The sequence below is a fragment of the Pangasianodon hypophthalmus genome, chromosome 4, assembly GCF_027358585.1.
Source record: "Pangasianodon hypophthalmus isolate fPanHyp1 chromosome 4, fPanHyp1.pri, whole genome shotgun sequence".
Taxonomy (NCBI): Eukaryota; Metazoa; Chordata; class Actinopteri; order Siluriformes; family Pangasiidae; genus Pangasianodon; species Pangasianodon hypophthalmus.
The window spans coordinates 22,685,544-22,699,296 of NC_069713.1; the positions used below are offsets into that span (position 1 = coordinate 22,685,544).

Here is a 13,753-nt window from a genome sequence, read left to right on the forward strand (position 1 = left end):
CTGGTCACACTGCCAGACATTATAACTCAATAGCCTGCCTATTACCCTCTCATGGATCCTGCATGGATTTTACATAACTTAAAAGATGAAAATCAATAAGGGGATGCATCAAAGGCTTTTCTACAATGCAACCCTAAATAGAAACTAATATCTAAGTAAAATCACTTTTTTTCTCAATACTCAACAGTTTGAAGCAATAGATCATTATTGTCATCCCAACCCTGTACATTACATGGGGTCCTGTAAAAAAATAATAATAATCACGCAATCCTGGAAGAAGGTAAGCCAATTAAAAGATAGTATGTGCAAATGTTAAATAATTCAATTTCAAGACCCAGTCAACATGAATCAGTTTCCTGCCAAAAGTCTACACTTCAGACGCCAAATGCTTTTTCATTTCTGAGACAGTGAAGACAGAAAAGGATTCCTGGCCCATTTTATCCGATATCTTCACTTATAAATGCTTCAATTGAAATAGTGTGATAATCTCCAAATTATACGAGGTAACCCTGTGGAGATATTGGCATTTCACAGCTCAACATCCAGCCTGCAGAAGTATATACAAGTAAGTCAATAGCTAGCTGAGTGAGCTAGACTGGCTATCCAGATCGTTTTATATTTTACAGTACAAAAGCTCTGTGTTAAACTTGAGATGTCATTTTTATGTTCTGTAGCAAATGCCTGTTGTGTTATACATACCTGTGTGCTGCTACAGCCTATAGATAACACTCAGGATAATGTGTAAGGGGTATCTTTGCTAAATAGATAACAGTGTAGCTAGAAACATGTATGAATTAACATGAGCTAGCTAGCTAATTCAGTAGCTAGCAAGCTACTGAAACTCCAACAGCGTCTGGCTAAGTTAGCTAGCCAGCTAACTTTACTTGTCTTTATATACTGTTGATAATTCAGGTGGTGTTCAAATAAGTAACATGACAGACTGCTCTGTTATACGAAAATAATCTAAGCAAGGTTGGTGTGAAACCACCCTGACGTTAGTGCTGGTTAGCGAAGTATTGCTACATTAGCAGTAGTCCAGTCCAGTACTCAAGTCAGTGTTTGGACTCTTTCCACTACTGCTCACCTATCAGAAGGAGTGCTGAATTTTTTTAAGATTTGCTTTTATGTCAATTGAAATGTTAATCTGGTTTGTTCAGTTTCATATAGGTGGGTGTTGAAGGGCAGCAGTGTGTTAAGAGCCTGTCTGCCAACGGAACGGAGCTGAAGTGGAGTCTGGCAGTCACAGCCTAGTTGTTCTCCTAACTTCTGCCAGACAGCAGTGGTGTAAAAAGTACGTGGGAGGGTCATTTAAAATTCAAGTGGTTTTAAGGATGCACCATGGGTCCTTCTGAAGTCAACAATTCTCTCTCTTTTTTTTATTGATACTACCAGCTCCAGTACCACCACAGTGGAGACCCTCAGTGGCTACACTACTGCAGTTCACTTTGCTGATTCATGACTGTGCTCCAAAGCACAGCTTGAATCACATCATTAAGTTTACTGATGAGACAACTGTGCTGGGCCTCATCAATGAACCAATGAAAAGTCAGCATACAGAGAGGTGGTGGAGTGGCTTGCAGAATGTTCTGTCTACAATACATGTAGACAAGGCTGCTATCTACACTTTCAGCGTTGATCCAGATAGTTAGTTCTGTGAAAAATATCACTCACAATGCAAGATTAGGGGTTTTTGCCCAGGATTTCCCACTTCAATGAGAAAACTTTTCACTTGCATGCTTATAACCAGCACTTAGATAGCACGTACATGCTCATAAAAGTGTGTCTGACACCCATACATGCCAGTACGTGAACACACCCAGCAGGAGGGATGAGGATGTGCAGTGAGAGACCCCATTCCAGCCCCAGTGTTGTGTGTTAGCAGTCAGCACAAGAAGACCTGCAGGTGATATTTACCATCACTGGTGGTTAGGAGGTGTGAAACAGAATAGAAGAGTGTAGTCACTGTAATCATACTACAAACAGACAACAGTTAGTGGGCTGTCCAAATCAACTGGTTGATTCTTACATGCTCAGCAATAGCAAAGAACCTGGCAGACCACAGAAGACCAGAATACTGGATGAGTGGAGAAATACATTAAATCACTTTTGAATAAAGCTGATGTTGAACATTTCAACAAACTCAATGCCAGAAGCATAGACGTGTGTAAGACTTCCATAAAGAGAAGCATATTTATCATGAACGTAGGGTTAATGCCTCTAATGGCCACAGACTTCAGTCACTCATTGTTTGGAAAGGAATTGCGAACAAGCACTAAGCATGTTATTATGTTAATTTGATGAAATACTCTTGGTCTACTAAAATGCCTGGATTGTGTATAGACATTCCTGGGCTATAATTCCTACACAGGTCATCTGTTTTGGACATTGAATTAAAACTGACAGCCTGAATTTTTAACTTGAGAGTCACTGATTTATCCAAGTCCGGAGCCAAAACAGCAAGAATTTTGTTTCTGTCCAGTTACTTACATAGTGCAGTGTAGTGTGGATTCCTGAAGGATAACACAACACAAATATGAGCCTGCTAAACAAATTCTCCAGGGTTTCTCTTGGGTATGGATAAAAATATATGTCACATTTGATTTATGTCATGTAATAAATAAAAGGCTTTTTTTCAATGTTTGTGGCTTTAAAAGGGTTGATTAATTGTTCACAAAATCTGCTGACATTCTTAAAAGCAATGATTGACCCGTCATGTTTGGTGCATGCAGAGCTGTGGTTTGTACTTCATAGGGAATGCTGGAGGGCCTATGAGAAACTGGCTCCGAGACACAAATAACACGCAGACACACATACCGCCTTCTAGACTCACAAGGCGCTATCAAAGGCCTTTGCTTGTAAAAGCTATAACACCAGAATCCAAATTCAATTTACGCGAGACGGTTGCTTTCGCATGCCGTTTTAATGTGGCCTGGCCTTTTCACAGCTGCGTCATGAGGCTGTTTGAATTGGAACCTCTGCAGCATCTCTAAACGATTTTCCCTAGCAGGCTTGTCCTGGCCTGCACAAATGAAGGGTACGATGGAGTGGTTAGTGCTCAGAAGTGCCTTACTAATTCTCGAGGCCCCAGAGGGTCTTGGGCTCGGGCTGCCTGGCACACAGAGAGAACAGACCTGGCAACATACCGTGTCTGCCAACTGCTAATGACCCTCCACACATTAGTCTGCCTGAGGAGGAGAGGAATGAGCTACTGTTTCTTAGCCACTTCAATCTCTACTCACCTCTCAGTACTGTTGGAACAGTACCATTTAAAGGGGTTCTTTAAGAAACCTTAAAACAATTTATTGACTTGTGGTACATCTCTATATCGGTAGTTAAATATGACAAAAACCTGAAGACACAGCCTACTGTAATCACATCTTCTAAAGCAAGTCATATCCACTGTATTTTGGTGAGCTGACTAAAATAGGTCTGTTGAAAGATAAATAAGTGGCAAAGTTGGAGGAAAAAACCTTTCTTGTCTTGATATGAAGAAAAGCTTATGTTTATTAACCAAAAGAGGGCACCCTTTTTGACTAGTCTAGAACAATCCAGGGCTACTGGTCAAAAGTCCATGCTAATGGTCCTACCTGTATGTCCCAATAAACAAAAGGGTACACTCAGAAAAACTGCAAATATAAACACTAAATAGCAGGTTAAAAGAGTTCACCACCACAATAGACCATCAGTAGTAGTATATTATAAAGGTACACACAGCGTTGATGTGTAAGTGGTGTGTAAATCCGGATACACAGATGAATGCTGTAGTTCAGCAGTGCTTTTCACTTGCAACTGTGTATTTTTGAACCTAAAATCATGATGGTGTCCCTAATACTTTGAATCAAACAAACAGTGCCAGTTTCCATGTGAAACCTCTTGAGGAGCATCAGTTGGACTACCTGATGAAATCCATTCACTTTTCCAGGATGACACCATTATAAACTTGGGGTTTTTGTCCTGGGATGTACCATATGGAAATGATACGGCTGTGTCCAAGATCATGCAGGTTTCTGGCGTCTGCATTACTAAATCATATGTCAGTGATATAAACGTGGGTCAGCTACTAAACCCCAATAACAGCAGACTCGGTGGCTAAGGCATTATTCTGTTCAGGTCGGTGGCTCTCACAGTTTTCAACCGAGTTATCAACTGAGCCCCTCTCTCTCTCTCTCTCTCTCTCTCTCTCTCTGACCACACACACACACACACAGTCTCTCTCTCTCTCTCTGTCTCTCACTACACACACACACACACACACACACTGTCTCTCTCTCTCTCTCTGTCTCTCACTACACACACACACATACACACACACTGTCTCTCTCTCTCTCTCTCTCTCTCTCTCTCTATCGCTCTCTCTCTCTCTCTCTGACCACACACACACACACACACACACTCTCTCTCTGACCACACACACACACACGCACTGTCTCTCTCCCTCTCTCTCTCACACACACACACACTCTGTCTCTCTCTCTCACCACACACACACACACACACACACACACATAGACACACATACAGTCTCTCTCTCTCTCTGTTTCTCTCTCTCTCTCTCTCACTACACTCTCTCTCTCTCTCTCTCTCTCTCTCTCTCTCTCAAGTCAAAGTCAAAAGAGTGCTTTATTGGCATGACAGATATTGCCATTTTTATTACCAAATCTTGGATATAGACTTTGGGAACAAATTAGAAAATAACTACAGAAATAAATAAATAGAAACAAATGTACATACATTCAACAATACAGTCAAAAAGTAATGATACTTATAGAACCCTGAGGAAAATAATAATAATAATAATAATAATAATAATAATAATAATAATAATAATGTCTCTCTCACCCCCCCCCCCCCCCCCCCACACCCACACACACACACACACACACACCCACACACACCCACACACACACACACCCTCTCTCTCTCTCTCTCTCTCTCTCACACACACACACACACACACATTTTATCTTACAATTCTTATATAATTACATAATCATTAATGCTATGCCTCCACCTAACCCTAACCTTAATCTCACTAACCAAAAGGAAACCCTTTGGTTCTTTTTGTTGTTGTTTACTTGAAAAAAAAAAAAAAGCTGTAGGTTTTGTTTTGTTTTGTCCCCCATTAGGTCAAAACTCTGAAAAATTCCTATTCCTTGTTCCTTGTGGGGATATTTGGTTCCCACCAAGACATAAACCATGTACACACACACAGAGAGAGAGAGAGAGAGAGAGAGAGACAGAGAGAGAGAGAGCACTCCTTCTGCATCCGAGCAGCAGTCAGTCGTGTGCGCGAGGACTGTTATTTGATGACACTACTGTATTTAAGTGTGTCTCGTTTCTCCGTTTTCAGGACCCGTGAACTCAGTTCTCACACACACACACACACACACACACACACACAGACAGACAAGCGCGCGCACATCCCGATCCACTTGAGCGGTGTGAGTTGTGGGAGCAGCGCGTGGCGGAGAGACGAGAGCGCGAGGAGGAGCTGACAGTAACACCGCGGCTCCAGTGAAACGCCTGCTTCAGTCCTGCCTGTGCTCGTGTGCAGAGGAGCAGAGGAGCAGAGCACATCACATCAGCCGCACATCTTCTCGTCATGGCGGGGGCGAAGGCGCTCGACCTCATGCTTGGAGTTGTGTTACTTCTGCATGCTCTTGGAAGTCTGTTCCAAATCACCCGCGGGGAATTAACCACAGAGGGTATGTATACACACAGCAGTGACTTTTTTTTTTTTTTATTAGATAGAGCAGATAAAGCCCACGGCTCGGATTTTAAACCTCAAACCAGCACTGAGGTTCATTTCTACTCTTTACATTTACCCTCCTTATTCAGATCAAGGACTTTCTCTGTCAGCTTTTCATGCTTTCCTGCATGCATGCGAATACTCGAATAATCGGAGGATCTATGAAATACAAATCTACACAAACAGGCAGTCTGTGTGCAAAGCAAAACCCCCTCGTGCTGAATTAACATCTGCTGTGTCCAGCTGGATGTAAACATAACAAGCAGATAATCGGCTTTTTTTTTTTTTTAATCAGTTCTTTTCTTTTTTTCACAAAGCTTAAATGTATGCTGCGTGTTGGAAATGTTCTTAAGGTTAAACTTTGATCACTATTGCATAAAGTCAGTGCCTGCATTCACAGCACAGGGCATTTTGCAATGAGATTTGCTGGTGGTGCATGGTGCATTTGTGCGCGTGCCTCTTTGTGTGTGTGTGTGTGTGTGTGCATGCAAGGGATGAGTTTATCAGTATAGCTGTTTCTCTGTGTGTGTGTGTGTGTGTGTGTGTGTGTGTTGCTTCCTCATCAATGATGGTTTTGTCAAATTATTGTATACGCACAATTACTGTATCCACTCACAGTATACACGCACCATAAAGGTTAAATCTAGCACCCTAAAAGGTTCTCTAGTTCATCTCCATAGAAACCCTGAAAAGTTGAACGTAGAACCCTACAAAAGACGGTTTTCCTCTCATGGAAGTCGAGCCTTTCTCCCCCTCTGTCAGCCAGTGTGAGCCTGATTGGGTGGAGGAGCATCCTCATCTTTCTCATCAACCTCTTATCTACAACCTGTTCAGAGCTGTTGCTGCTGCGAGTGTGTGTGTGTGTGTCTGTGTGTGTCTGTGTGTTCCTCTGTTGCACTCGACTTACACACCAGGTGGCTGATTTCACTCTTGTTTGGAGTCCTTCAATACCATCATCCCATCTGACGCTGCCATAACCTGGTTGATGTTTTATCACCCAGAGGATCAATTCAAACAAATTCATTCACAGCGTTTTATGTTGTCATTTAAGTGTTCGGATATAGTCTGACATTTCTCAGGAGTATTTACGGCTGACTATAACTACTATTGTGCCACAGACATCCATAAAGCACGTGGGAAGAAGAAAACAGCTCCAACATGGCGCTGTGTAAACACTGTGTGTTCACGCTCACCTGGAGCTACCTGAAACACAGAATTTTGCCTTCATTTAAATAAAACCTGTGACTTGCTGTGTGTTTACACTACCATTCAAGCTGTGTTTTTTTCAGAGCAGGTGTCTGGTGTTGTTATTATCAGGTTTTCATTGTGCATTCAGGACAATGCCATCAATCACCGCTACACTTTTTCGTGACCTGCTTTCCTGACCTGCTCCCAAATCTTCCCTTAGGGATCAAGAATATTAGCTTTCATACCTGTATATTAGGTACTTTCCTACCCTGGAAGTATTTTCCACCAGACTAGGAAGAAATCACAGTTAGTTCCATCTGAGAGAAACATGGCTGATTTGTCTGTTGGTGTAAACACGTGGATATGCTGTTTGTGCATTCTGTCACAGATCTCTTTAGGCCTTATGCTCAGTGCATGCTCTTAGTTAGATGGTCAAGGACAGTTATTTGATCATTGTTTATGCTCTTTTCTTTGGATAGTTAAAGGAATCTGAGGGTTTCCACAGATGGATAAACCAAACAGCCCTTTATGGTGCTGGATTTAACCTGTTAAAGTGTAGAAAATATCATATTATTCAGGGGCATTTAGTTGGATATCTGTCACTAATATGCTTTTGGATTACTGACTGTCTATATTCAGTTCTGCAGATGTGTGTATCAAATCCAATTTAACAAATACATTTTGGCTGTTACCTAGTTATGTTTTTCTGTGATTATGTGTGAGCTTTGTTAGTTGTACAGGAAATGTGCTTGTTTTTTATTAGCATGTCAGTAAAATAGACTCAGAATCAATAAAGCAATCAATAAACATTATGTAAGCACAGACAAGACGCCGATGCAGTTTAACACTTAATAAGTGAACTAACATTAAATCTGAGTCTGCACTTTCCTTTTGCATGGCTCGTAACTCTTTGGATTGGGTGCATCTGTATGAGGAAGTGGGGATGAATACACACCTGTAAAACCCTGCACCTGGTGATGGGAATGCTGCTACATGGATGAAGGGCTCCTGAGGACTATATTGCTCTATGTGCGTTCAGTGTCTAGGATACTTGACTTGGGAGATATTAAAATGTCTCTGGAACGGCACAGACGAATGGCAAACTGTGAACCTGTGAACTGTGAGGCTAAACCTCAGATCAGACTAATGCTCTGATAAGTCTTCTTATCATATCTTGATCTTGCTATGGTGTGAAATGGGTGATTCCATGATTGGGGTGTCTGATTTTACATTTACAAATATAGATCTAAAGTAAAACTGAAAGGCACTTTCAGCATATACGGAAAGTGTCCTTTCACAACAGATGAATAACTTTAAGCATTAATTAAACCTATCTACAGCACACAGTGCATGTCCCAGGCCATTATAACTACTTTACATTGAAATATACTCATTAAAATACTTCAAATCCCTTTTTATAAATTGTATTTAACATTTCATGCTTGAAACATTCTTTCCATGAGTCAACATGTGGAATATATCTCAGGTCACATGTTCTACATGCATCAGCTAAACTTTCTAAAGATCATGAGAAGAAGAAAATGAAGCTGTATCATTCTTTTTTTCTTATTTTCCATGGCAGTGATACTGGTTGATGATACTCACTTTGAATGTACAACCTTGCTACGCAAAATATATTTAAGGTAAATCATATCATTAGCATGGATAACCACTTTTTGTATATTTGCTAATTCTAAAAAAACTATTCTAAAAAATACAACCTTGTTACTTTCAATGCTGCGAAAAATGCAGCAAAGAAACCTAGTAAAAATGAGATTGTTGCCTGAGACCTTTTAAAATGGATTTTTATGGTGTTAAATAAATGTTTTCCTAGATTCATGATTGAAATTTTTAAAAAAGTTTAATTTTTAAGATTTACAAGGGCTGTATGGCAAAGCAGTCATGGAATCACACAAATATTGTCAGGATAGAAATGAGGTCCATTAGAAATTTTCAAAAACAGTTCCTACCAAATACATCATACATACACCTCTGCAGAAGAAAAGTGGGCTTTTCTCTTGTGTAGACATTTCTCTTGTGTAGACATTTCTCTTGTGTAGACATTTCTCAGTCATGTGGGTGTTTCCTAACTGTTAGACATGATTGGCTAGAATCTGTGCCAGTTAATAGAAAAAGAAAAGCAGTAGCGAGTGTCTTAGTAAATGAAAGTTTTCAGTTTATAGTTGACTAGCTAGGTTCAGTGACTATTACGTTTTAGTGAAAGTCATAATCAGTTAGTTAAAGCTAGTTAATTAGCTAGCCAAATGAGTAGCTAGTACTGTGTAACGATGCATCGGGACGCAAAAATTTGACAATGTGCGTCGTGGAAATGTGCGATTCAGTGCAGTCGCACTGTTTGAACACCAGAGGTCCCAAACTGTGCATCCCATAGAGTTAAAATATAGGGAAAGCACGCTGGTCACATGATCGCATTCTTTCATAGAGAGCCTGCGCTATTACTGGGAATCATCATAACAGTAAAAAAGTGCTCTTCAGTAGTTTTCAACCGACGCCAGTCCCGCATCATTGTGATCTACAGTGCCTGAAAACGAGGCTGTCGAAGTCCGGCAATTATCCGAATTTGGAGCTCTATTTGTAGTTAAAATGACAACTCAGACGCTGCTATGGACCTCGTTATGTTTCAATCGATCATTTTCCCCAGGTCACAGACATTGTTTATTCAATAAAATTTTGGGGAGAATTTATAAATTTATTTATTTTTAAGATATAGTGAACCTGTAGTAAATTTTGTTTCCAATATAAAACCTCTGTTCATAGCCATTTTGATTTATTCAGTTTTATACAGACAAAAATGCACATTGTATTGCATTGTTTATAATTCAGGAATAAAAAAATATAGAGTCATTTCATTCTTAATTTTTCTTTTTTGTTTAAAATATTCTGAGAATCAGATTGAATCAAATCGTGTCCAGTATCGTGAATCAAATCGAATCGTAACCGGAGTGTATTACACCCCTACTTAGCTTGCTGGCTGATTTACAATGCCTTTAAAGGCAGAATGGCCGACGTTCCATAAATCAAACAACAAACAAAATGGAGACAAAGAGGTGTTTAGAAAAAGGTCCATCCGCAGTCCAGTGGAACTGGTTTTGCTTTTAAACGCTAAGCAAAAACAGAGACCTGTAATGTTTGCCAGACTACTTAGTAGTTTAGCACTTCTTGATCGTTAACTGTCACTATGTGTTGTTGACTGTATCACAAACCCTTATGCAATGGATATGCATTTGAGGTTGCTTTGCATTATCATGACTGCGTGGTAGAATGAAATTATCATGCTAAGTGTTTTGTGTAAGGATGGACAGGACTAAGGTGGTGGTCTGACAAATCGTTTGTGTTTCTCATTTGTGTATTCATTCTCACTGTACATATGTGTTGCTAATCTACCAGTTAGAGTTCACAGCAGATTGTAAATTAGCTTTACAATGTTTTCATCTTTATTTAGCTGTACGAAGTGCCTTTAAACATGTAGCTGGCAAATGATTAAGTATATGTAAGAAGACTTGGTTTCTCTGATTGTGTAAATGTAGGCTATATGATTCTATGTTCTGTATGGTCGGGGATTAGACGCTTTCTCTTGGTTTTCATCAACCCCTCCATTATGAATTGGTCATGCTAATCAAAGACAACCTAAAATTTCATTCATTTTGTTCCAAAAAAGATGGCAAGAAGTCATCAGAGGAAGGTTGTTCCTTCAGATGGGTTTGTTGCACTTCCATTTGGGGATGGCAGCGACAGAAGGCAATTTATGAGACTGAAATTTGCATAATAAGAGCTCTTTTCTGCTCTGTCGCATAATGGAATATGACAGAAATATGCACCTGTGGTTCTCCAGTTAGAAAGTCATTGAGTTCTACATTTCATGTGTATGGAGTATTATTGGACATGTTATGAACACAGCTGTTCTGTTCAGGTCTGTCTTTTTGTCTGCTGTGCTTTGATGTATGCAAATATCCCATTTGAGAGCTTTGTTTTGTGGGGTGGCTACAGTTGAGTACGAGAATTTGCGTACTCATATGACAACTAAAGAAGAAACTGAATTTATATTAATGTGACAGTGAGTTAAGTTTCATAGATTATCAAAAGGAACTGGTCAAATGTTATGTTAAAATGACTAGTGGGTGTCACGGTGGGGCAGAAGTTAGCGTTGCCATCTCAGTGCTCCAGAGTCCCTGGTATGATCCTGAGCTCAGGTTACAGTCTGTATGGGGTTTTGTATGTTTCCTCCCAATTCCCCCCAAAAAAACATCAGAAGGTGGATTTGCTAAGGCTAACTGCCGCTAGGTGTGTAAGAGTGTCAATGTGTGTGTGTGTATGGTGCCCTGCGATGGACTGGCGTCCCATCCAGGGTGTATTCTCATCTCATGCCCAGTGTTCCTAGGAAAGGCACCGGATCCTCCACATCCCTAACCAGGATCTTACAGAAGATTAATGCATTAAAGATTAATAGTGAAAGAAATACCAATTTTATCACTTCAAAAGCTTGCATCGCCATGTCTCAAAGTGATATAAATATTCTCTAATAATTTGTAAACTCTTTACCTTTGTAACTCAATCCAACATTTCATATCTTTGGGCAACTTTTGGTTCATCATTTCACTTGTAAGAATCGTTCTTGAATTCTTTAGTATTTCATTTTACTGTTATTTGCTGCCTCCTTCCAATCAGGCCATGTGATTTCTTGCTTTTGGTTCTTTACAGACTGGTTTCTTTTCCTGCTGGTTTTGGATTTGCATTTCATTTGAAACTTCTTGGAATTCTTTTTATTTGTAGGTAAATTAAAAATAGAGGTGCATTTTCCTTTTTTCCCCCGTTCAACAGCCATGAGGTATGAAACCGTTTGCACTTTCTGTGCCTTCACTTTACATAATATGATTTCCAGGCATTCAGTGCAGTCCAACCACAATACACTCTCCCAGAGTGTTATGACATGCTGCAAATGTGGCTGTGTATGAATAACTGTGGTTAAAGCACAAGTCATGGTGGAGATGTAGTTGTCCTCAACTTCCGTTTAGTCTCATGCTAATAATAATTTCAGTAACTGGCCTTGTTTGATAATGCGCATACATTTTCATAGATATTCTCTAATCTGGTGTTGTGTGTACATCCTTACAAATGACTGTTGTTCATTCCTGATGACCAACATCACGAACAACATAAACTAATGCTATCATGTTGTAAATACTGTAGGTGACTAGCACATTATTGGGAAAGTTAAGACTTTACTTTAAGATGTCCTCAGTGTGAATGGCTATGGGGCAATATGAAGATGCTTATATACAGTACATGCTTTATACAGTAGTTGTCATTGAAGGACGTGATTTATATCTCTCTCCAGTATAGACGACATCACCAGGTCCTCAGCATTTACTGAATTACCCCGCCTCTTCCATTATGGCAGTGTTTTGGACATTTTACCAAGTGCTGCTCCCAGCTGGATTTATGGCGTGCCACTTGATCTGAGCTATCAACACCTAGCCTCTCATTTATGGTATCTACATTTTTTTACCTGTGCTCTAGCCTTGACCATCACTCATATCGACAACCCATGAGTCAGGTGTTTTCCCTTTTAGCCACACTTTGTCTGAATTATGACGTTGTACTTCTCTTGCTCATCAGGCTTTCTGTCTCAGTGCACATGGCCCAGATAGAGCAGTATTTATAGAGTGCTAGCTCACCGAACAGTTTTAATAAGGTCATGATAAAGTTTGCAGAGTTAGGACTTGGTCAAGGATTCCCACATGTAGAACTTCTTCCCTGCACACACACTGTGTGCAGATACAGACTCTTACACACACACACACACACACACACAGACGTCTAGAGATATATGATATCTTTGTACCCTGTGTAACAGATAAAGCAAAGGACCATCCCTGCAAAACAATCCTGGCTTATCCCTCCTCTGTTATGTCAGACAAAGGTTATCAGAGTCATACTGGCTGTGTTTAGTGCGCATGTGTGTGTGTGTGTGTGTGTTATAAAGCAAAATCATGACTTAGTTATGAGTCATCTCACACTGTGAGACATTAGTTCTTTGGTATGGGATGCACGCACAGTGAGTGGGTCATTGGGTTGACAGCAGTGGCTGTGATACACAGCCTGGTTCTAGGGGCGAGTTTCCCATTCATCATAATGCCAGCGGTCTCACACACACGCACATACATGCACATACATGCACATACACGCACATACATACACACTCACAAACACACACACAGACACACACTTAAACACTGCAGTAGAGGCAATCACTGTAATTTTGTAGTCCATTGACCTTCATGTTTCTGAAAGCTGACTGTAAACCTGGAGCTTATACGCCAAACTAAGCTTTAGGCAGAGAGAGAGAGAGAGAGAGAGAGAGAGAGTAGCAGAAACAAATGCAGAGAGAAGAGCAAAACAAAATTAGGAGCTGAATTATTAGGTAGACAGAGGAAGAAGTGTTTTGCTGTTTTCAGGGAATGCTGTCTTCGTGCCACTTTTCTCCTTGTTCTCCGTGGGTGGAAGAAGAGAATGCGTCAGGCTTTATCTGCTCTTAATGACTTCCTGGGAGCATTATGAATAGAGCAATGAAGAAAATAATGGGTCTATTTTTGTATGTGTGTGTGCATGTGTGTGTGTGTGTGTGTGTGTGCGTCACAGCAGGTACATCACCACACTAACTTCAGTCTTTCTGACTGATCAACCAGACTCTAAATGGGCTATAATTGTTAAACATCTGTAGCATACAGGAAAAGTGGATTATTTCTCAAGACTGGGACCTTAGCTGACTACACATGGGGTCAAAGCTCAAAGTAG

The 13,753-nt window shown here is 40.3% G+C and overlaps 1 protein-coding gene across 2 annotated transcripts in view; it reads left to right on the top strand.

The window, feature by feature from the left end:
• Nucleotides 1-5,249: 5,249 nt before the first annotated feature.
• The window catches only part of plxdc2b (plexin domain containing 2b), a 115,283-nt gene continuing 106,779 nt past the window's right edge, over nucleotides 5,250-13,753 (top strand). Inside the window, exon 1 of one of the 2 annotated variants that reach the window (XM_034303946.2) lies at nucleotides 5,250-5,705. In XM_034303946.2, the coding sequence (XP_034159837.2) occupies nucleotides 5,603-5,705 (103 nt within the window). In that variant the 5' untranslated portion in view covers nucleotides 5,250-5,602. The remainder of the gene's footprint in view (nucleotides 5,706-13,753) is intronic. The other variant, XM_026936701.3, reaches the window with a different exon arrangement.